Source organism: Thunnus thynnus, chromosome 23 (assembly GCF_963924715.1).
Source record: "Thunnus thynnus chromosome 23, fThuThy2.1, whole genome shotgun sequence".
NCBI lineage: Eukaryota > Metazoa > Chordata > Actinopteri > Scombriformes > Scombridae > Thunnus > Thunnus thynnus.
In genome coordinates this window covers 10,688,639-10,713,932 of record NC_089539.1, presented here as the reverse complement: position 1 = coordinate 10,713,932, position 25,294 = coordinate 10,688,639, and the positions used below count along the sequence as shown (strand labels likewise).

The 25,294-nt window shown below is 40.6% G+C and overlaps 1 protein-coding gene across 3 annotated transcripts in view; it reads right to left on the bottom strand.

The window, feature by feature from the left end:
- Positions 1 to 1,012: 1,012 nt before the first annotated feature.
- Positions 1,013 to 25,294, bottom strand: part of ahcyl2b (adenosylhomocysteinase like 2b) — a 41,714-nt gene continuing 17,432 nt past the window's right edge. Inside the window, exons 2-17 of one of the 3 annotated variants that reach the window (XM_067582230.1) lie at positions 14,973 to 15,084; positions 11,637 to 11,780; positions 11,004 to 11,104; positions 10,803 to 10,905; positions 10,544 to 10,638; positions 9,957 to 10,063; positions 9,365 to 9,481; positions 9,165 to 9,228; positions 8,630 to 8,718; positions 8,462 to 8,532; positions 7,296 to 7,390; positions 6,297 to 6,395; positions 5,219 to 5,287; positions 4,995 to 5,073; positions 4,113 to 4,233; positions 1,013 to 3,867 (exon numbers count right to left, since the gene is read on the bottom strand). In XM_067582230.1, coding sequence (XP_067438331.1) covers positions 3,861 to 3,867; positions 4,113 to 4,233; positions 4,995 to 5,073; positions 5,219 to 5,287; positions 6,297 to 6,395; positions 7,296 to 7,390; positions 8,462 to 8,532; positions 8,630 to 8,718; positions 9,165 to 9,228; positions 9,365 to 9,481; positions 9,957 to 10,063; positions 10,544 to 10,638; positions 10,803 to 10,905; positions 11,004 to 11,104; positions 11,637 to 11,780; positions 14,973 to 15,084 — 1,473 coding nt within the window. In that variant the 3' untranslated portion in view covers positions 1,013 to 3,860. Of the gene's footprint in view, positions 3,868 to 4,108; positions 4,234 to 4,329; positions 4,469 to 4,994; positions 5,074 to 5,218; positions 5,288 to 6,296; positions 6,396 to 7,295; positions 7,391 to 8,461; positions 8,533 to 8,629; positions 8,719 to 9,164; positions 9,229 to 9,364; positions 9,482 to 9,956; positions 10,064 to 10,543; positions 10,639 to 10,802; positions 10,906 to 11,003; positions 11,105 to 11,636; positions 11,781 to 14,972; positions 15,085 to 25,294 lie in introns of those variants that run through there. The other 2 variants (XM_067582231.1, XR_010925809.1) reach the window with 2 other exon arrangements.

Below are 25,294 nucleotides of genomic sequence, written 5' to 3'. Positions count from 1 at the left end.
GCTACCAGCAGAAGCAGGTTAGCTTAGCTTAGCACAAAGACTGGAAACAGTGGGAAACTGCTAGCCTAGCTCACTCCGGAGATAACAAAATCAGTCTATCAGCAACTCTTAAGCTCACAAATTAACAAGTCATACCAACTAAAAATTATCATTTAAAAGTCTAAACAAACAAAGAAGTGAGAACGTTTTAAATGATGGATGTGGTAAAATAAATAAATAAAAAAATAAATAAATTGCTATCTTAGGTGGACATTTGTTTTGTAGTACACTACATAGTAACAATTAAAATTTCTATTTTCCGAGAAGCTAAAGGAATTTTTAGAACACCATTTCTTAAAAATAACTGCATGAAAAAGTGGCAAAGAAGGTGGAAATTTTTTTTCATATTGTTCATTTTAAAAATCTTGTACCGAACTGTCAGAAGCTTTCAGAAAAATTAAACATTTTTCTAAAACCCAACTTTTTACAGTCAGGGTATTGAAATGGAATCTTCAAAAACATCTTTGACAAGCTGTCGTACTTCCTCTTGTGTCAAATGTTCACTTACATTTTGAGGTTTTTAATGGCACAAACAGAAGTATGAACAGAGAAAGGGGCAGAACGATTTGTGGTGACATCTGTATAATCACTGAATCGGAGTTCATATTGTTATAAACGACATATCAACAATGTATTCTGTATGTGTTGAACTACAGATTTAACCCTGTGATAGAGATTTCGTGTCAGGAATGAATAAAAGGCTTACAGCCAGCTGAACTCTCATGATGTCAGAGATGTCCCTGTCTGATCGCTGCTGGATCAGATGAGGTCACTTTGGCTCTGACGGACCTCAGCAGCTGCACACATATGCTCCCCTCCCCCCCACCAACATACAACTACGCTGAAATCAATCCACTATGACAACACATCAAAACATCTAAATAAGGATAAAGTAGATAATTATTTGTTGAATAGGAGTCAAATGTGTTTGTAGAAAAAAATCTTAAATACAGACCAGGAGATGCACGCAAGATGGTTACAATTTTTACATCTTTATTCATTGAGATTACAGATTTTTTTAATTATTGCTCATCTACCAGTATCACTTGCAATATTTAAACATAGGATTTTTTTTTCTTTTATTAGACAACTTAAAATAGGTTTGAGAATTTTGCCAGTTTGCACTGTATGAGGATTTACAACAATAAATACAGGAGTTGATTTTTCTTTTCCTTCCTATACTTTTAAAGGTTGTCATATCTGTATATAGTATGTATATACATATACGATGCTGGTGTCATCCCCCGCCCACCCATGTGTTGGTCAGCTTACGGCTGACAAAAAAAAACAAACAAACAAAAAAAAAGGTTTCTCTCCCCCTAACGCACAGGCTAGGATCCTGAGGCAGCTGTTAACAAAGCAACCATGGCCTACAACAGAAAAAAGGATGTATAGAAACAAAGAAAGACATTTAGACACACACACACACATCATCATCATCATATAATCAGCTCAGCTTTCTCTCAAGAGGTCACACACTTTAACACGCACTCACACATACAAAAAGGGGGAAAAAAATAAGACTTTAGACAGCAAGTTTAAGAACTACACTGACAACAGATGACACTACTTTAAGAGGGGATTCTCAACAGCACAAAGAGACAGAAATACACAAACATTGGCAGGGATCAGTGTGACACTGAGTTTGCATATGGTGGCGGCATATGAGCGTACAGTAGGTTTATCTTAGAAGCTCCAACACACCTTCAGAATTACATTTTCTTCAGGCTTTATTTTGTTTTCACAGAATTTAAAGACTTTGGTTGGAATTCGGTTATATGTACACTGATGGTATCGCTCAAAAGTCACAGGTCACACAAATAACAAATAAGGGATGAAGTGTGAAGGTATATTTATATTTGAAGTGAGTAAAATATTTATTCGACCTGTAAACAAAGTTTTTTTTTTGTGCTATTTCAAACTGTTCAAGAGTTGGAAAATGATAAAATTTGTATTTCAAATACAGTACAGTAGGTCCCCCAAAAAAATTTCAGACCTGCGTAATGAGCTACTGCATGTGTGTGTTCAAGCATCTGATCCCACTGTGTGAGAGCAGAGCTGGCAGCGTCTCAGAGAATCTGATTGGTTCAGGTGCACTGCCTGTCAGGTGAAATGACTGTCAGGACTGTCTAATTTCCACCGTCAGGTCAGCTGAGGTCAAGCTGCCGAGGATGACGACTGTGCAGCTCATTATACCAGAAAAGTCTAAGCCTTTCAGGTGGAGAGAGGACACTACGGTAAAATCAGGAGTAGCACGCCAAGTTGGGAAAAAGGCAAATGCACATGAATCTGTACAGATGGGAAACTTGATGGAGAAAATGATGGAATTTAAGTCCCAGATTTTTTTTGTTGACTACAACTGAGTACCAAGGAGTTGTGGTGTGTATGGTAAGTACAGTAAATCTTAACAGCACCATACTCTTCAATGAGGACCTGATTGAAGAAATCTGTGTTAGTACCGGCCCGGCAGCAACTTACTGCACATTTGGTATCTCTGTAAATATTCTGTCACAGTATTCAAAATGAGAGTTTAAGTACTTTTAATACACTTATCATTAGAACATTTAATTGCTTATTTTATGACATATGTTGATTTTTTTCCAAAAGTAATGATATTAGATGGCGCAAGAGAGAAAAAGATAGAAAAATCTTAATTTCTATATAAATATCTAAATATACAGTTACCCCTTGTAATGATCTGACAACCTGCCATGCTTCTAATACAGTATAGTCATTCTTTATAAAGGAAAAGACAAAATGCAAAAGGTTAGCTCGCACTAACTTGAAATACTTTTCATTACTTCAACACTGGCGTCGTGTGAGCAGCGGGAAGCCAAGAAAGAAGCTGAACAGCCAATGAGATGGTTTCACTGTGAGTTTGAGTGACAGGTGGGAAGAACCGGTCACCGTCCAGTCATACTTAAAAAAAAAAAACAGAAAAAAAGAAGGTACTGACAAACTACAACTTGGCTTATCCGGAGGGACAGAACGCATTAAAAAAAGTGTTTAAAAACAGACACGACTGTGAATCTCAACGAAACGATCAAATAAAAGACATGATATGATTGGACCCTGAGACCCCACCCAACCCCTCCCACTAGGTCTAGCCCCGCCCTCGCAAATATTACACAAGAGAAAACAAAAACATAATCACAGGTAGAAAAGAAAAGACAACAACAACAACAAAAAAAAAAGGACAGGAAAAAGTGTCCATCACTAAATCTTCAAAAAGGTCATCTTCATTCACAGATTTTTTTTTTAATAATTTTTTTTTTTTTTAATATAGTATATATCTTTTTAGCGTCAATAATTTCATCTTTAATAGTTAAACAATAAAAGATCTGGCGATGGGAAGGGAGGATGGAGGATTTTACATACAACTCGACACACAGATGGGCGTCTAAAGAGAAAAAGAGATAACGGTGGTGAAATGACGAGTTGACGGGAAATAAAACGTCTTAGAGAAGAAGAAGAAGACGTCCCTTAACGTGGGAGCTAGCTAGTGGCAAATGACGGGAGCAGCTCCACAGAGTTAGAGTTAATGTTATTATTATTATTATTGTTGTCAAGCGTGAATAAATTAAACAACTGCCATAAGCGCAGGAAAAGCCACGCCCCCTCCACCCCCCTCCCCACCCCTCCCCCCTCGCCCACAGGCTTAATCAGAGCTCCCCCCCCCCCCCCATTTATAAAGCAGGTGTGTTGACTATTCTGTCCGTCCTTCCTTCCTTCAGTCCTCCTCATCCTCCTCCTCTCCTCCTCTATGAGTCTGTGCGATTCATGGAGTATTGGTATTTCTTCTGTCCGACCCCAACACTCATTTAATACCTTCAAGAGAAAGAGAGAAAACACTCAAAGTGAGACAAATATATATATACGCTAAATTCGACGATGAACTAGCAGGTAAGAGATGTGGTGTCTTACTCGGTGACACACAGACAGCAGAGGGTTAACAAAATCCCCAGATTCATTAAGCTCCAAGACTAGCAAATCCCTCTCTTTCATTTTTAGCTTCCGCCAGCTGAACTGATAAACTCTTGGCTGTTTTCTAGTGAGTTGAGGTGTTTTCATACCTATAGTAGTTTGGCTTGAAGGGCCCGTTCTTGTTCAAGCCCAGATACTTGGCCTGCTCGTCAGTCAGCTCTGTGAGATGTGCGTCGAACGTAGGGAGATGTAGGCTGGCCACGTACTCATCTGGAGGGAAAGAAACACGTTAACATTCACCAGGCATCTGTGGCTGATTAATCATTCAAATGTGAGACGGAAGCAAAGACGCACTCTGGGATTTACCGTCTCTCCATCTCTTTCTTTATTCTTCTATCTTCCTCTTTTCCTCTCCTCATCCTTCTTTGTGTCTCTACTGCCTTCTTTTCTCATCTCAGCTCTTCCTTCTCTCTCTCTCTCTCCATCATCTTTCTGTCAGTGTGTGCTGTGGTAGCATCAGCCGTCACCTGAGTGACCTACATATGGCTCCCTGTTTTTATATACTATGTTATGTGTGCTTCTCTAATCCACAGGGAGGAGAGCTAAGGATGCGACAGGCAACGCTAAAGACACGCTGTGGGCTGTATGCACGCATACATATGTGCACAGACACACAGGGCTCGTTCTACTGTGAGTGATTTCGCTATCCGGGGAGACAACTCTGGATTAAACAGATAAAGTCGGCCACATGTGTTCGGTGTTGTCTGTGGAAATAAATGCAACACGCCTGCGGGCTTTCTGCTGAGGCAAACACAAACTCTGTAATGACTTCCTGTTAATCTTCTTGCTTGGTGGCTACTTAAGTACCCAACATGATATCATGTGTCTCTCTGACCTGATATTTTACTGTGTTTATGTTATCAAATTAGAACTATTATCAAATTTTTAGTGTCTTTGTCTTATTCGGCATTAAGCGCTCTTTGTCCAGAGTTTCTTCCAATAACAGAGACTAAGCTGGAGGAAAATCTTACCCATCTTCTTGGGCAGCAGGTAAACATCCTGTTTGTAGCGTCCCTCTGGGGCATTGTACAGCTCTATCAGAGCCAGCGCCTGGGCAGAGACACAAGTGTTACTCACGTGCGCACACGAACACACAACCTCTTCTGGTTTTGATATTTTAAGCTGAGTGAGAGCAGTGCAAAAAAAATACAAAATCAATCATGAACCAACAATGTAAATGATGCTCAGGGTTTACCTGGGTAGTGGCGGTGATGGAGAGCACGAAAGTGGGCACAGTGGAACAACTGAGGTTCAGCAGACGACCCTGAAGAGGAAAAGACGTAGTTGAAAAAGGTTTAACTCTTTAGTTGAGAGAACAAAGTGTCAGGATGTAAAAATCTGATGTTGTTAGAAAAGAGAAGTCTCTGTTAGAAATGAATCATCTCGAGTCCAACATAGGGAACAGAGAAGGGTTGTATTGTTGTTGTTGCATGATGAAAGCAGAATTAAATGTCCAGTGCACTTTACAAATCACACATATTCTAACATTTAATTGGCCCCCTTCCTATAAGAGGATGTGGGCTTTTTTTAAATTGTGGAAGGAGCTTTAGTTTCTTTATTCTCTCATTGTGCTGTTTTGACCCCTGTGAACTGAACACAAAGAGCCTCTACAGCTGCGACTGTCTTGTCTGCCAAAACGCGTCTTCGTGACCCATCTCTCGCTCTAGTTTAGCGATGGGAGACAAGCACGGATCTTGAATTTGTATAAATAAATAAACGCTTGAGTATTTAGTATTACATTGTGAAACGGTTGTAAAACAAAGAGGAATGAAAAATAGCTCCTCTTTGACGTATTTACTATTTAAAAACTAAAGTAAACTTTAAAAGAAACCCGGCGATCTAAATTCTCTTCGTTTCAGATATACTGAACGATGATGTCTGGGTGATGTGCTATAACTTTAGACAGACATTTTTGGAACAAGACTCTTTTTTTAGGAAACAGAACTTTTGGAACAGAGTGCGATTACGGAGGCGGGGGGAGGTGAAGAGCGGATCTACTGATGTGGTCGACACCTGCTGCAGATCAAACAGCAGCAGAGAGGCAGGCATCGACGGGCTGGCGGGTTGTCTGTCTGGCCCTGTCAAGACTGCTCTCATTCTGTCACACATGTAATCCTAAACTGCAATGCATCTATGCAGTGGTGTGTGTGTGTGTCTTATCGCCATAGAGCTCTGTGATTTCACTCATTGGTTGAGCAAAAAGGGAAATATATGGTGAATCAGTTGTGAGGCGGCTTTTAAAGTTGTTTGAATAAGTGTGTGTGTGTGAGTACCTCAGCCAGCAGGACTATCCTCTTGCCGTCAGGCCAGATGACGTGGTCCACCTGAGAGCGCACTCTCTCCCAGGTCAGCTCGGGGGTCCGCAGGCTCGCCTACAGGATGAGACAAACATCATCAGGAAATATTTACTTCCGCTTCTCGTTTGCGTTGGGATGAGCAGTCTTATGCAAAGGGACAAAAGTGTGCTTGCTCTTTTCCAGCATGTAAGAAGTGACAGTTTGCTCTCATATCTGAACTGCTTCCTTTCACCACTACTCTTTCTGTTTGCTGTTTTTGAAAAAAAAAATCCATGCAAATCCTCCATTTTTTTCCTATTCCTAATACTTCTATTTTGATGTTTTATGGTTTTATGGTCAGAGAAATACAGTCAGAGTACCACAACCCTTATCTTTGTATTATGCTGGTGCAGTCAGAGTTAGAAGTCTACAGTTAAAGCCTAAAATGTAAATGTAATTCAACTACTGTCTTTATATTTACCTCGAAACTAACATCAAGCATCAAAGACATCATAACTTTCATTAATGATCTGCTTTAAAAAAAAATTTCCTGATGTCTGAGACTCATAGTCATGTTTTGATGGTTTGTAAAGCTCTAGCAGCCTGACCACTGAACTATTGATCAGGCCTTTCACATCAGCTCTACTGGCTAAAGCTAAGCTGTCAGTTACCATGACGACAATGAACACTCACTGCCCAAGGTCAGGCTTTACAGACAGAAGAACACTCAGCATGTTGTCACTCGTGTCATCCGAACTGACACTTTTTGTGTCTGGATTCTGTTTTGATATTCGATCATGCTTCTTGATTTGTTCTGTTGTATAATTGTCTTTTCTTGTGGACCTCTAAAAGACAAACTTGCTATAGAACGAGTTGAACTGTGCGATAGCTGTAACCTGTATTGTTGTTAAGTTATTATTGTTATTAAATCTGTTCAGCCCACATGTAAGTATAGATAGAGAAAAAGGAGTTTATGGTAACTGGCTGGTAACTGACCACATCGATCTCAGTGTTGGAGTGTCCCATGTTGCAGACAATGCAGCCGTTCTTCATACGGTCGAGGTACTCTCTCACCACCACGTTCTTATTGCCTGATGGGAGGGAGAGAAAAGATAAAGACAAATGCACAAAGAGCAAGAAGTGGTGACAGACAGAGAGCTAAAGCTAAATTGAGACAGAAACAAAAGACAAACTAGAGTAGATTTTAAGTTTTAGCAAATGAAGTGTTGCAAGGAGGCCCAATAAGGTTCAACTCTTTTTTTACTATACTTGATTTAATTATATCTTATCTCACAATTTATCATAGTTAATTAAGTCTGAAAATGTGATTACATTTCAGCGTTCCACTTGTCTGCATAGTGCATTTTTGAGGATCTGTACATGTTTCATCCGTTTATGTACAATATAGCAAAGGTTACATGTGAGTAATATGATATTAATTTATTAAAAAGACGATTTTTTTTAAATTATGAATATTTTTAAAAGCAATTGATAACTTATTTTGCTCATTATTTCACTGGGAATCCAACAAGCTTTCAGAATTTTGCTGCGAGGGCTCTAATGAGAGAACTTAACGGAGCTGACAGTGAGTGACCTTATTAGAGCTAATGCCTGTCCTGTTTTATTTATTTCACAGCACTTTGTAACTGTATTAGGACAATCTCACGCAAACCACACAAATCGTCTTCCACCTTCATTATCTCTTCCTGTTACATTGCAGACTGAAGTTTCAACCCTGAAGACAGCAGTGAATGAAGTGACAGCGGTGAAGCAGAGACGAGTCGTTCTCTGCTTTAATTAAGTGTTCAGGACGACTTAGCGGAGAACTTGATTAGTAACTGTTTCATGTTAATGATCATGACTTTAATACAGTCTGCTGTGACAGAAATGTGTTACTGTCTCTTGTACTTCTTGAACCTTGCCAATGCACAGGATGCGAGTTTCCCCTGTGTAATAACTGCATTTATTTATGTACTGTTATTTGTGGATTATGCCCCCAAACAAAAACCAACAGGACAAATCACTGTGCAGCTACTGCAAAGCGATTAGTCAGCAATTTAATTATTATGATGCAGAACTACTTATGAATCTCAGCTTCACACAGTCAGAAATAAATGAGAGACTCTTCTTTATTGAAACAGAAATACAGCAGCTGAATTAACCTGTGCAGGTGATGACGATGTCCACTTGTCTGATGACTTCATTGAGCTTTACCAGCCGGAAGCCGTCCATGCTGTGATCGGGAGGAAAGAAAATAAAGAGCATAAGACTAAAAGAAATGTCAACACCAGCAGTGAGCTATAAGGAACTCGACCCGTCGGAGTTCTTACCAGGCCTGCAAGGCACAGATGGGGTCGATCTCTGTGACGTAGACGATGGAGCCCATCGCTTTGAGGGCGGCACAACAGCCTTTTCCCACCTGCGGATGACAGACGAGAGATATTAACACACATTATAACAGACAAACGTGAAATCAAAGGAGACAACATGATGCCACGCCACATGATGAACATCACTATTGCTTGCTGTTTGATTTGAACTACAGTAACCCAACATAATCATGTACAATATACATTTATTATACCTTTAGGTGTTTTATAGGATAATGTCCATGATATGGCACAAAGCATACAAATGGATCAGGAATAGGACAGCAAACTATGTGTCCTGCTAGTAATAAATAACTTTCACAGAAAATGTTTTTTTGTTTTTTTTACTTGTAAGATATTTTTATAAGTAGATGTATTATAACCTTCATGTAATTTGACCTGGTTTGTATTCAGGGGAGAGAAGATTGCTCTGACATTTTGGTCTTTCAGTGAGAAAAGCGTTGTGTATGAGCTTGTTTTAGTGTGTCAGCCTTACCTCTCCGTATCCACACACCACCACCTGTTTGCCTCCGAACATGACGTCAGTGGTCCTCTTCAGGCTAAGAAACAGAAACAGAATTAATTCAGCGGCTGCTTAATATTTATTCAGACTTTTTGGAGTATAGCCCTGCGACACTAAATGTTCAAACAACAACTGTTTTCTTAGGAGTTCTGACACAGGAGACTGTTTCATACCCGTCTAGGATGGACTCCCTGCAGCAGTAGAGGTTGTCAAACTTCTGCTTGGTCACTGAGTCGTTGACGTTCATGGCTGGGACGCACAGCTTCCCCGCCTTGGACAGCTGGTACAACCTACACGCACGTTAACATACATGAAACACGATAAAACAGATAAATCATGTCATGTTTAGTGTTGACAATATAAACTGAAACCTCCAGTGATACACAAAGCAATACGTTTGTAAATCAGACCAAGTTTTATCATTTAATAATTTGTTATCATTAAATAAAATGAATACTCTACTTTATATTCTACTCCTATACACACTGCAATGCATGCAATGCTGCAGAATTGTGTAATCATAGCACACTGTTAGTAGGGAATATTTTCACCACTAGATGGTGATGTTATACCAGAAACTGTATGAGCGTGTCACTGTATGTGTGTCTTTGATTTTGCGTATGAAAATCTACTTGCACATTCTGCCATTTAAAATAATTATCAGTGCTTTTCTCTGCGGAGCAGTGACGTATTTTATGACTTTTACAAGAACCGCTGCTTAGCAGAACTACACAGTCAAGGATAGAGGCTTGATGCAAGTCTCACCTGTGCACACCGGTGACGCTCTCCTCTACGATGCCCTTGATCTTCTTGAACATGTTGGGGTATTTTTTATAGATCCAGTGAGTCAGGTCTCCACCGTCATCCAAGATCTGAAAGACAACCAGGGACAGACTGACTGAATCTCAAACTTGTAGATCAGTTCAGGGTCAGATAACATATTTTCAATTCAATCAAGTTTTTTTTTTTAAATCAACATTCAATAGAAAGAAATCTGTTTTCCCACGGGAGTATTTTCAATTCATTTTGCATTTCATGATAACATTTAAATGTATGTATGCTTCAATCCTGGAAGTCAAACAACATATTTGCATGTTTTTAATCAAAGCTAATCTCAAAATGCAGTCATGCACATTAGACTGCTAATCCTTTTTCTTCTGCACAATGTGGCAGGTAACTAATCATCAATTAAAAATAGACGCTCTACTACATTCAAAAATATCAAATTATTTGGTGAAAATTGCAAATTCCACTATGCACCACCTACAGTGATTGTAGGAGGGGGGGGGGGGAAACAAAAAGATATTTCTCTCATGCTTTAGTAAGCTTTATTGAGAATGTAGGTGTGCTACCATGTTGGGTTGCCAGCCTTCAACGTTGACACAGCGATCGATGCACCACCAGAAGTCGTCCTCTGACTCGCCCTTCCACGCAAACACACTGAAACCTGGAAAGAGACGGGAAGTATTTTATACATAGCAAGAAAAGGAAAAACCCCACAGAGGTGGAGAATGAGTGAAAAGGAGCCTCTGAATATTTTAAGGCAACAGGAGAGAAGTAAAAGGCAGGTGTCACACACACACACACACACAGAGGAACACAATGTCTCACCTCCCTCTGCCAGGGCAGCTGCCACTTCATTCTGGGTGGAGTAGATGTTGCAGGCTGCCCATCTACACTGAGCCCCCAAAGCTGACAGAGTCTCCATCAGCACCTGAGGAGACAGAGCAGGAGTCAGATATGGCTGCCATTATTATGATTATATTTACACTGGAAGTGAGTGTGTGTCTTGTGTCTTGCGTTCCTACTCACAGCAGTCTGGGCAGTGATGTGGGTACAGCCCACCACCTTGGCACCAGCGAGGGGTTTCTCCCCCTGGGCTCGCTTCCTCAGAGCCATCAGGGCTGGCATCTCTGGAGGAGGAAAAACACACAAACATACAAAATGGATACGGGGGAATCAGCTGGAAGCTCGAATGAAGGAATTCCCATCATTTAATCCTTCATCGCTAATCCATCGACTCATCCAGCTGAGGGATACTGATGCTAAGGACATAATGATGTGTGTGTGTGTGTGTGTGTGTGTAGCCTGCAGGGTTCAGCTGAGGCTCTCTGTAAGTTCTGTGAAGTAGGCTAATTAGGGAATGATGTGAATAATGTGTATTTGATTTTTAAATGGTGTTCGCACTTGCGGTGGCAGGGGACATATGGCCACCCAGCAGAGCGGAGGAGGTGTTAGCAACACATGCACATCACCGACACTCTTTGAACGTAGCATGACCTTGCATCTACCCCTTAAACGGTTCATCTTAAGATTCTACCCTTTCAAAGTGAGCAGTGACAGTCCCTTATTTTACAAGATGCCAAATATTCTATTAATAAATGGCATAATAATAACCAAGACTGAGATAAAAATGTCTCAAAAGAAAAAAGAAGCCAGACAAACCTTGCTCTGCAATCTCAATCTCTCTGCGTCCGAAGTCAGCCTGTTTGATGTTTTTGATACAGAAGTCTCCGTTGCCCTTGGAGTTCTTCTGCTGTTTGTCCCGAGGAGACGTCTCATCATCAGAGCTGTCCGTGTATGACGCCGCTAAAACACAAACACACATACATAGACAGCATGTCACACTCATAAAGGCACAATATTACCAAAAAAAAGTCCTGTTGCAATACAAGTAAAAGTTTGAAACATAATTTAAACAGGATTTTGTTTTCTAAAGGATTTTTTTTTTTCATCCAGAGCTTTAAGGTTTCAAAGTGCAGCACAAACACAAAGTGCCTTGGATTTATGTGCTTTTCCCAACCCTGCAATTTGAGTTTGCAAGGCCATGGATTCTGCACAGCACTGAGGTGAATTGATTATAAAGCTGTCTTCAAAATCTTTTCCTCCTACAGAGCGACTCCAGCCTCTTTCCAATATTAAGACTGCAGTGCAAAGTAAACACAGTATAAAAGTGGAAGAAAACATGTCATGGAGAAGTATCAGTGCGGCTCAGTGAGATATAAACAGTGGTACCCACTGCGTACACCAGCACACCCGGTGAGGAGATGCCTCCGTGACTGGCACCAGTAGCGTGTGGTTCCTGTGTTACTAGCTGACTCACTAAGCAGGTGCAGTGTGTAAAAGCAGTTGCACGATGCCAATATCACTCCTACCGCCCTTTCTAAATGACCAGGGACCAGTATCAGATACCTTGCCAGCATTGTAACAATGCTGAAGTTAAAGGACATGCTGTACTGTGCCAGTACAGGAAAGGCTTAAAACAGAAAAGGTAATAATCCAAGAGTCTACTGTTAGGAAAAAATCTTCTTTTGAAATCTGCCATCCATACTGACAGGAGGAGAGGGAGGGGGGGAGAGTGTGAGCTGAGGAGATCTTAGGGGTCATGAGGAATGTACTGATACTTGCAAAGGATTCTGGGACAGAGCTGAAGATAGTGTGTACAGCTAGTCTGTTTCAGACACAGAAGAGTTTTAGATTCCTCTAAAAACATAAAAAATGAAATATATTTGACCTATACCAACCTAGTACTTAGTCTAAGCCTTGTTACTCACTGTTACTTAAAGAGATATATTTAGAGATTCTCAATTTTTGTATTTAAGACAAAAAAAATTTAACTCAGTATTTGCCAACAGTGATTTTTGACCATTCTATCAACCTTTCAATCATTACTTCCCGATCAATATTGAGACATGGTTTAAAAAAAAAGAGTATTACAATGTTCATAAAATCCATCTGCTATGCTTTTATAGAGTTGGACAGTTTGGAAAAAAAAAAAAGATCCCTGATTAAGAGAATCTATACCAAAGTGGTCTCGGGAAAAGTATTACTGGTGTGTTCAGAGTGTCTCTGCACTGTGGGAACCATCAGAGAAATAAGAGCCACTCAGGTGAAGGAATTATGGGAGAAGACAGCAGAGGAAGGGGTGGGTGGGGTGGGGGTGGGGGTGGGGGTTGGGGGGGGGGGGGGGGGGGGGGGGGGGGGGGATAAAGAGGGTCAAGGCAGAGACAGTAGGGCAGTGTGAGTTTCTGAAAATAACCCTAATATTGGCAGCGCTGACAACATTTCACTCATTTTATAGGGGTTAAGAATAGCTCAGATGTCAACATAAGAGGAAGCCAACAGCACAGACAAAACACTACAGCCTGTCAAATCACTGCGTGAATTAAATGCAGACTAAGCGCTCTCATCACTATCACAATATCTAAGGGGGAAAAAAATCCAGATCATTATTTTAGTCATGATCTGACAGCGTGGGGCTGGAGAGGAAGGTTGTTGGGAGGTAGAGGGAATAAGAGCCGAGCTGAGAGGAAAGAAGAAGAAAAGAGAACAACAAGATTTAGTGCGGGAGAACTGGAACGAATCCAACTCTCACCTTAGGTAGGTAGACTACACTGACTGTGCCAATTTTGGTTTTAGAGCTGTAAAGAGTTGAATTCAAAGTTCAAAATGTTACGTTTATAAGAAAGAAGGTTAAAGAGCAGTCACCTGTGGACAACCTGCTCTTTCTGTCAAATGTTATTATCGAAAGGAACCAAAAACTCCTCTGGAAAAGATCAGGTGACACAAGGAACACTGGCAAAAATCTTCTGTAACTTCAGATTCCATTATATTTTAGACAAAACTATTTTCCTAAGAAACAAATACAAGCAGCCAAGAGTTAAATGTGTCATGATTTACTGTATAAACAAAAATTAAGAACAATATTGGGCTGATTTTTATTTTCCTGAGAGAAGATAAACCCCACAAGGCCTTTTTCTCAGCTGACCCTGATTGGTGTTGCTTGCCTAACAAAAACAGCCTCCCAATGTGCCAACGGGAAGTCACAGGATGAAAATGTTTCATCTTTTTCTCAGTAAGTGAGAGTACTCACTACTCAGTAGACTTTTTTTTAGTACCCCTGACCTTAGGGACCCATTACAGCCGTCTGCTAATACTGACTAAAAGTCATTTTGTCCATCTGTCATCCATCTGTTTGTCCATCATATCCTGCCTACTGTCAACTGTCTAACACACAGATTAATTCATCATGTTAATGGTGTCATTGGAAGATCTGTGTCCTGTGACTGACCCTGACACACAGCAACAACTCAGAGTGCCTGAAATTGAAGCAGATTAAGTGGTGACGTTTCCGAAAAGTCTGCTTTTAGAGTGCTGAGAAGAGGAGTGACAGAAAAGGTCTTAGCCTTATGTTATGTTTCCTTGAGCTGTGTTTTTCAAGGGGTAAAACTGTGGAAAAGGTGGCTGTATGGGTGCTATTTACATATGTTTTAACAGGTTTTCTTAAAAAATAAAAATAAAAAAAGACACTATTTCTCTGCATGACTGCTCTGTAATATCATGAATGGCTTCCTCTGTTCTCTTCTGGTTCATTATACTTATTTTTACATCCATTTTTTCAGCCAAGAAAAAGGTATAACTACCTCTAAATCCTCTGCTTCCCTCATCCATCTGTATCAGTGCTATACGCTGCACCAACATGTCCACATCTCTCTCTAACTTTCTCGTCTCTCACCACTGCAGTCATAAATCAGACTGGGGATATAATTTAGTTTCAACCACACCTAATACTTCTCTCTCTCCTCCAGAAGATCCCCAGCAAGCTAATCCTCTAACACAGAGCCCACAGTTTCACATGAACTACAGTGTCAGAGTGTGAGAATGAGAGACACCAAGTACAACCAAGCAAAGGAGACATGGTACTTTCTAGATGTTTGGTGTCTCTACAGATATTGAGAAATACAGTAGGAAGTGTGTGTGTGTGTGTGTGGGTGGATTTACCTGAGCTGTAGCTGTCTGTGGAGGACTGGGAGATGGAGCGGGACAGAGAGCGTCGGCCGATCTTGGAGGGACGCTTGTTGAACTCCTGTTTCTGGTCGGCGAACTGGATCTGCTGGTTGAGAGGGAGCTGAGATCAGAACTCAAGGTTTTTACGACTGCATAAATGTAAAACCCATGAACATTTGACACAGGTCGTGCTGGGTTTATGTAAGGAAAGCAGGTTTTTTTTTTTTCTGATAAACTAAAAATGTTTTACAGATAAGAAAAGATGCAAAAAACCAAGATAAAAGGGGTGATAATAAATAGAGGAGACAGAGCAAGTACATTGCAGTCTCCAGGGAAGGAGACCAGCTTTGAATTCACTCTCACTTTAGAAGATAATGGAGACAATGAGGCTTTTATCAACCAACGGCAAGGCTACACACAAGGTACAACAGTTCATCCTGGTACAGTGAAGTGAGCAGTCAGGCCACCGACTGACCATGATACTATCGCTCTGTTGATCTTTCCACTGTTGCATCAGAGTCAATGCTGCTGCATCATAATTCACGTACTGATAAATTATCAGTCATTTATTGACATCACCAGTTATTATTAACATCGTCAGTGATAATGTTATGAATTATTTTCCTACCATAAAATCATACAATCATGCTGATGGGTGAGTTTTGAGGCATGAAAACAACATGTAATTTTGAGCTTTTTCATCTCTGCCTGAGAGGAGAAAAGTTGGGTTTGTAACTGTTGAATAACACCCACAAACAGAGATTTTGCCAATGCCGCAGTTCTCTGACGGAGGTGGTGAAAAGGCTTTTCAAGATTTGATAAAAAAGGAGCAGAACGAATGTTGTTCCTTTTTCATTTCCAGTCTTTACCCTTCTCTGTGTTGAAGGCCGTCCTTGAGTACAAAGCAACTTCGCCACAGCAAATATTTTCAGGGTTTTTTTTGTTTTGTTTTGTTTTTTTTTTTTAAAATTAGAGAGAAATGACAAAACCAAAATTCTGACTCAAACACATCCTCTGAGTCTGTAAGTACGTCAGAAAGCTCTGCGTGTGTGTGTGTGTGTGTGTATTAATTCATTCAATGTGGAACACTCAGTGAATGACACACAGGGCAGAACTGTTTTCCAATCACACAGAACTCTGAGTCAGCTCTTACATCGACACATGAAATCATCAACAATATCAACCATTTACTCATTTCTGCATTTTTTTTCTCTCAGTTCTTAAAAGGGAACTATTATGCTTTTCCTTATTTTCAGTCATATATATATATAATGTTACAGTGTTGGGTGTTATTTTAACATGGCCAAAGTGTCAAATAATGAGGTAAACGTATGTAGAAGCAATAACTGTGAGCAAAAAGCACCAGCTTCAGACTGCTCTGAACGCTCAGTTTTCAAGTTTTTTCTACTTTCAGCCTGAGCTGATGTCAATTTGTGACAGATTTCTTTATATGGTCATCTGCTCCACACACAGTGTGCAGGTTCACTGCTCCTCTCTGCTAACATTATGGCATTTTTCTATTGTTTTGGGAGTAGTCACGCCAAGCCATGACTCAAGTCAAGCTGGCATGCTGTGAGTGTTTTTCCATTACACAGCAGGGCAAAGTAAAATAAGTAGTTCACCTGTTGGAGGTGTGCTGGTCTTCATCAAACATCATCATCACTGTGGCTGTTTCTGCTTGTACAATTCCTCCCTGGATTATTTCTAACTGATCCGCTGAACAAATAGCTCCAAATATCTCCATATGTTGTTGTGTTGACTGGTTTTTAGTGTCACTAACAAAGCTCTGCTAAATCGGCGAGGAACACGTTTCATTTCCTGTAAATTCTTCACAATAACGTCCCCTGTTATTTAGTAATTTAAAAGCTTTTAATATGAAGCAGTAAAGCAGGAAATATTGGGTTTGCATCGGCGGTAACTTAACATGACTCTGCCCCTCGGCAGGCTTCCGGAAAGCTGGCCAATCAGAACAGAGGCTGAAATAAATGGCTGCATAAAGGGCCACTATAAGATAAATAAGGAATTGTGAATCACTGTGAATCATACAAAGTTACTCTAATGGAGTGCCAGAATAAAAATATAGAGCTGGAAATGAGCATAACAGGTCCCCTTTAAGTAGTGCTACTTCCCCACAGCAATAATGCAGATTGGAGCATTGACACCTTGCAGATAGTCCCATAATGAACCATAAACATTATAGCTCTCAGACAGCAAGACCATAATCAAACACATCACATAGAGACAAGGGAGGAAACAATTTCCTGGTACTTAAGTTGTTCAAATCCAATGCAAACAAATTCACTATTTGCTTACTTTCACTTCCAGCTGTTTGTGAATGTTGGCTATTAGCTGCTAAACATTTCTGCTGCATCCAGAAACCGATTTTCTCAACCTCCAGATTCTGAATTCAAGGCATCACCAAACTCATCCACTCTCTCCTCTCGCTCAGTTTTCCTCTTACCTTTTTCACACAGGGCTCACTGCTTTCCCCATTCTTTTTCTTCTTCAGCATTGCCACATGTGTTTGATGAAACTATGGTGTGTGCCTTGAGCGTGTGTTGATGGAGACCCGGTCTTTCGAGGTCTGATCATTTAATAGGCTACCCTCTTCTCCCTCTGCATCCGTTTTCCTGCAATCCTGCCAAAACTGGTCGGACCATGTGCCGGCAGACACAATGCAACGAATTGTTTCCCCTTCCTTTCATTTTTGCCCTCCCTCTCTCCTACCTCTGTTTTCTTGTTTAATTGTCGATTGTTCCAGAGATTGGGCCCCTGAATTACTGGCATCCAAACCGAAGCTAAGCTTTACCCCTGCTGACCCAAGATGGTTATGGTGTGTACCTACTAAGAGCAGGATAGAAAATAACTAAAAAGGTATCAATAAGTAAGTATTCTCATTTGAGTTTATTCAGGATTTAAAATAAAATTTTTTTTAAAAAAATCACTAAAATTTGATGTAACTCTGTTAGGAACATGTACATTTTGTGTGTCTTGTGTCTTCTTTTTACAAGGAAAGTTATCAAGGAAGGAAAAAATGAAAAAATATGATGTCAGCCCTTGAGAGGCTGCTTGGAGGCCCTTAAAATAGCTAAATGTGTTTTCCAAAAAAAATAGGGTGGGACTCTATGGGATTTACTAAAATGTATCCAGAATTGGAACACAAAAAAACAACCGTCATGGCGTCATCTGAACCACTATTTTTTCTAAATCAAAAAGCTTCCCAAGTCTCTCCCAATGATAAAAACATAACACACATAAATAATCAAGGGAGCAGCAAACCCCTAAAAACTTAATCTAAAATGGCAGCATCATATCTATGTATCAGGTAAAACCATATGTTTTACCTGATGAAGGTCTAAAGTCTGAAACAATGTATCTGTAATTAAGTTAACTGCCTTTACCTGCCCAAAAGAAATTGAAGGTGCGTACGAGCTTTTACGGTTAAGATTTGATCTCTACACAGAAGTTAGCAGAGGTTTTTTCATCAACTATGTGCATCATTTAGGAGGGCGAGTGAGTGGTGCAAATAACCCTGACCCCTATAACAGCAGCTAACAGTAATAGGACTATTGGTCTTTTCGGGTTTATCGGATGGAGGTTAGATGAGGAGTTTTTAGGAGCTCAGATTTGCGCCGAAGGATTGAGGGTCATTTTGGGAGCTCAGGAGGAGCGGATAGAGGGGCTTATGAGATGTTTTTGGGACAAGATTACCACTGGTTAGCTCAGGCCTCAGAACAGGGGGTACTGCCAGATAGAATGGCACGTTGGAGTGTTATTATTCCTGTGCGAGTGAATGAGAGCAGGTGAATAAATGAGGACGAGAAGGTCAATATACCCTCATGACAGCACAGGATTTGATTTCTATCTTGTAGTTGGTCCTTGGCAAGCAAGACCAAAGAATCTCCAGAATTATTATTACATAGTAGTACTTTATCAGCAACTTTGGAAACTGTAAGAGCCAATAACTATCAATAAATCATCTGTATTTTAATCTGCTGCAGTGAGACTTTTAAGGCAATGAGTGAGCTGATGCTCTAATCCACAGCCGCTCACGATAACCTGCCAGCCAAATGCTGACTCTCTCTGACTTTGCCGTTCGCTCCCCTACATTATGGATGGTGACTGATTGGGAGGCTAATGACATGTGAATAATGGATGTTAACTCAATACTGGGACACATGGGCGCTCACCCAAGACTGCCACCTTCCACTCGTCTGTGTGTGCTCCACAGCGAAATGAGATTACAGGTAGCCATGAGGTGAAGTTGCTAAAACTTTATTTTCTGAGGAGAAAACTTTAGTGCCACAGAAAGGAGACGATGTGGGATACAGTGAGTGAAGCCAGGTGTGGCTAGACACTAAACAGATTTATATTTAGCTGAAAACACCGTGAAATTCATAAAAGGCAAAAATCCAACATGTTCACTTTGCACTTTCAGCTTTGTGAATTCACATGAAAAATGTTGAAGTGTCATTTTTAATGGTTTAGGGAGTTATTTTATGAGCTTTTTTCCCCTTCAAAAAATAAACTCACTTTACTCAAATGACTCAATATGTTCATTTTTCAATGACAACTTTTCTAATTCTTTTTAATACAGGATAATGATGCTATCAAGCTGTTTTTTCGGTTGGCTAGAGGAGAAAAATAAAAACGACTCCATTTGCATGTTGGGTTAGGGTAGAGGTGGAGGTCTAAGCTTAACCCTCAATAATTTATTTTTACTCCAACCGGAATCCCTAAAGCGGTGCAAAGCACTCATGCTGGAGCAAACAGATATCTGACCTAACAGATCATACACACAAGCTTTGTGTTCCATCTGCTTATTTAACTCTATGTGATACAGTGATACTACAGTGATATAGCAAATACCGCCATAAATACCAGAAAATCTAAATACTTCCCCCTCTGCCATAACCAGCATGGGCATGGTTTGTTTTAACTCTGTGGTAAGCAGTTATGTTCCAGGACAGGACAGGGGGATCTCTGCCTGAATACAATCAACAAGCAAGCTTAACGCTATGGGATCTGCCGCACAAGGCAGGAAGAACGTCTGGGCCGGCCTGGTGAAAAAACAGAAACCCCTTTGGGCGAGAGTAAAAAAGAAAACAAACAGGCACAGATGTAGCAGTGAATGTGGTGAGATATGATACTGTACGGTTTCCCTGCAGCCATTTATTATTGCAGGCAAAGCTCATCACGCTGAACTGGCAACTTTCTCTACCAACAGCATAAGAAGTTAATACATTTAAATTACACCTTCGAGACCTTCAGGAACAAGGGCGGAGGTGCCAATTCATACAATAAAGGTCAGAACTGCGCCTGCCAAACATCCAAACATTTTTTAAAAACACAGCATCCGTGGTTATCGACTTAAGATTCACTGACCAAAAGTTTCCATGAAATGAAAAAAAAATCTGCACACTGAAAAAACAAGCCTCTGATTCATAATGAACAAGGATGTTTAAACCCTTCAGTCAGTGCCACTAGTAAACATACAGAAAACCTGACACACAAAGAAACTCTCTGCTTGCACAGATTGTACCCTCACTAAGACTGAGGCAGAACAAAATATTAATTACAGACGGCGAGGCAAAAACAATGCAAGGAAGGTAGATTTGGTTTACAGGTAGGGTTATGTTTGTTTATGGGACACGAATCTCCTGTGGCACAGAGGTGGCACGTAGCCTTTTGTAATGAGATTACTTCAGATCTACCTGAAGAACAGCAGGGTGGACTGTTAAATAAAAACAAACACATATGCCGAGGTGAGATATCAGCAATTGATTGGTGAAGTTCATCTAGGCTCAACAGGTAATAAAGGTAAATCACCAGGTCCTTTATATTCCACAAAGCAGCTTGGGAAAATAATTCTTTAGTTTTTTGCAATCCATCAAAAACCCTTTTCAACCCAGGAACAATGCACATATTAAGTGCAAAATACCCAGCTTCCTCTGCATCTCAGCTGCGCTCAATAAGCCTTTGGCATGACTCCAAAAAGGAAAAAAAAAAATTTCTTCCCCCAAAAATTAAAGTTTAGCTAAAATGTTTTCAAGTCTTTGCAAGCTAGTCTAAATGAAACACAGTCATGCCAGAAGCTGTGCAAAACCTTGGAAGATTAGTTTGGCCAAACATCAACAGTGAATGAATCTTCCACGCAAAAGAATGCGTTAAGAGTACTCTGACATGACAACTCTTTAGATAACGCGACCGTGACTGCATCAGACCTCAACTTTGACGTCCTCAGTGATGTCACTGGTAGATAAACCAACAGGAAAACTCCACATAACAAAACAAATCTGTATCTGAATGCGTGCAGCCCTGACATCACACAGATTTCTTTGGCTTGTGTTTAACCAGGGACTGTTGTCTTAACATGCCTCCTCTGTTCCCAGCTAAATCTGCCACATACCCACACAGTTATACAAACACCTGTAAACTGATCAATAACACTACTAGAGTCGCAACAATTAGTCAATCGACTATTTTGATCATCTATGAATCGTTTTGAGTTATTTTTCCTTCTTAAATTAGTCCTCTATGTTAATAAACTTTACTAATAAACTCTTGGTTGACGACTGTTGGTCGGCACAAAGCAAGACATTTGAGACTTGGGAAACAGTTTACACCATTTTATAGACCAAACAACTAAATAGGTTAATAATAATTAATCAATAATGAAAACAATCATTAGTTGCAGCAGCCTTAAATACTACAGTCCTTTGATGCTGACCAATGAGCGGTCCTGTTGAGGGTATGGCTGGGTAATGAGGCAGATTTTTTGATAATTTGTGGGCAAATTAGTGAGAAGTATCCTTGAATTAGTCATTCATATCCTTCATTCACACTTCATTTGTCCCTTCAAGTCAATAATCTACTTTATTTTGGATTTTGGACTAAGATACTAGAATATGCGTAGTTGGGCTTTTGGCTGTTAAACATAACTTCTTGTTGACAAATCTTGAGTAATAAGTAACTTGCTATAATAATTTGAAGAAACAAAGGAAAAACCACTTTACTCAATTCTGAAAATGATTATCTCACCCCAGCTAGAGGAGATAATTCTACAACAGACAAGTGCAAGAAATTCGGTGTTCAATCATGATGCTGAAATTTGGTATGACACCAAAGAGCCTACATACACATATAGATGGGTGACATATTAAAGGAAAAACCAACATAAAGTGTCTTAGCAAGGTGTTGGGCCAACATGTGACACCAGAACAGCTTTAATGCACCTTGGCATTGATTCTACAAGTCTCTGAACTCTACTGGAGGAATGTGGATGTGGTTCAGTTGAAGTGTCCTTGGGCGAGATACTGAACCCCAAATTGCTCCTGTGTGTATGAATGTATGTGAATGGTTAGTTCCCTCTGATGGGCAGGTTGGGACCTTGCATGGTAACCCTTGTACCCGTTCAGCGTATGAATGTGTGCGTTAATGGACGAATGTGGCTCGTAGTGTAAGAAAGCGCTTTGAGTGGTTGGAAGACTAGAAAGGAGCTATACAAGTAAAGTCCATTTACCATTAAGACCATTCTTCAAAAAGATATTCCCTCATTTGGTGTTTTGATGATAGTGGTGGAGAGCGCTGTCTAACACGTCAGTCCAAAATCTCCCATAGATGTTCAATTGGGTTGAGATCTGGTAACTGTGAAGGCCGTAGCATATGATTCACATCATTTTCATGCTGAAATTATTCAGTGACCCCTCGTGCCCTATGAATTGGGGCATTGTCATCCTGGAAGCGACCACTCCCATCAGGATAGAAATGTTTCATCATAGTATAAAGGTGATGACTCAGAAAAACTTTGTATTGATTTGCAGTGACTCTTCCATCTAAGGGGACAAGTGGACCCAAACCGTGCCAGCAAAATGCCCCCTACATTATAACAGAGCCACCGGATCCCCTCACTGTAGGCGTCAAGCATTCGGGCCTGTACTGTTCTCTCGGTGAACGTCACACATGCACTCACCCACTTGTCAAGAATATGGTGAAGGATGACTCATCTGACCGTATCACTTTTTTCCACATCTCTGTAGACCAGTACCTGTGGTTTTTGCACCACTGGATTCTTAAATGTGCAATAATCTTTGTAATGAGAGGTTTATGCTCTGCAACCCTACTATAATATCCCTCTCTGTGTAATTGACGACAGACTGTTCTTGCTGACACAGTCTGATCACGTCCTGCATTGACATTCTCAGTCACCTGAGGAAGAGTTCCTCTTCTGTTTTTCCTTACATATCGCTCTAAATCACCAGCATCACGGTCATCAAATGTGGGCCGTCAACCACAATTTCTATTGAGCCAGTTGAGCAGTCTGCAGTCTGATTTTTACTGAAGCTCCTGCCATCCGTGCCCCAACAATGAACTCCCTTTCAAAGTCACTTTGATGTTTTCTTCTTGCCATCTTGATACAAAACCAGAATCGACTGGTCCTGCTCAGCATTTTTATACATGCTACAGAGCATGATTGGATGTTAACTGCTTAATTGTACCATGCAGCGCACCTGTGTGGAAGCATCTGTATCTGTTATGTGTCTCCACTCATTTATTCAGGTTTTTCCTTTAATTTGTCACCCGTCTATATATGTGTGTGTGTGTGTGTGTGTGTGTACTCAGCTGTTACTATAGGGATACAAACTGGCATGCTATGCTAAAGAGAGTTCAAAACATCAGTGTCTTCACAGCTGCGTTATCACTGGGGATTCCACACATGTCCCATTTGAAAATTCCCTACTTCAGGTTTCTTTGGAGTTCCTGTACATTTTAGTTTCTCCAAATTCAGTGTTTGGCCTCTAAAACTGCACAAAGCATGCACCTCTGGGTACGAACTTTTCCTTGTGCTTACACAGCTTGTGTTTTTGATGTCGGTCCAGACCAGAGGAGATTCATCTTCTGTATGTTTCCAGACCTGTGTAGGAGGGAACCCGATCCTAATCAAACACAATGGGTCAGGGGATGAAGCAGAGACCCCTGCAGCAACACAACACTGGGCCTCTTTAGCTGGCAGCTGGGTCTAAGGTCCTCTCTCTAGCCCTGCATAGACATTTGTCAATACTAGTACTAAACGCTGGTGTGATAAACAAGATAAACACCACATCTGGTCTCCTAATAAACCTGCACATACATTAGATCAGCTTATCCAAAATTGACCAACCTATAGCCGGTATACCCACTACCTTCATCATTAAGCTACATGAATATTCTACAGGGCTGCAGTCTCAGGGCGGACACTAATGGTGTGGCTCGTTCACAAATTGCCGTGTTTACAGAGTCGGGAAGCCTTGAGGGAGAGACAGAAAGCAGCACACTTGGGGTTAGAGAATCACTCAGGAGGTTGGTGCTGACAAGCTACTGTGAAGAGGTAGCATACTAGGAGGAAAATTGAAATTTGATGATGTTGATAAGGGCAAAAAGGCTTGCTTGTTTTGCTGCAGACAGAATATAATTATTTTTGTTCAGCTCAACACAATTCACCATCACCTTCAACTGGTCAACAAGGTCATGCAATTGGATATGCTTTCTTGCACGTGTCCTGTAGGCAATGTGTTTCTGATTCATTTCTGTGTTTACATCCCGCTCTGTGCTCTTTTCTCATCGTTTCCAAGCTTGAGGCTGAAGCTGTGTCCTTGCATGACTATATAAGCAAGGACTGAAAAAAAAAAACAACAGTGATTCCTTTTTTCTCACAAGAGACTCATATGCAAACTCTCCCATCTGCTCTTAAATGTCATTACACAAACAGACCTCAAATTGCACTCGTATACATATATTTGTATGCGGCGTCGTGTTCGACAGCAGTTTGAATGTTTGAGTTTTTACTCCCCCAGCAAGACATGAACGAGGGAGGAATGTCTGGTAAATCTCTGGTAAACTGTGAACAGAGAGAGGGAGCGAGTGATAAAGAGGAGTGTCAATATAAAGTACCGAGACAAAAGAAAACTCGAGCCTCGTCTCTCTCCGGTAAACAGTACATTTTTATCTCCTCTAGATAGCTTTTCAAACTGCAGAACACCTAATTATCACCCTAAAGAGACAAAACGCTGACCAAACACTCTCCCATCAACTTTAGACAGTTCAAAGAGCTGCTACAGACCATCGTGGGCCAGGTCACTGAAACCCCCTCCATCCAAAACCAAAGAGCCTTTGTCCACAGAGACTAAACTGAATGTGAGAAACTCTGTGTTTGTGTTTGCCAGAGATACCGAGACCCCATGTGCAGTGAATTGGAGCCTGGTCTGACAGACATCTGATTGTGTGTGTGTTTCTCTGAATGAGGAAACCTTAACAGCTGTGATTTCTGATGCATTTCA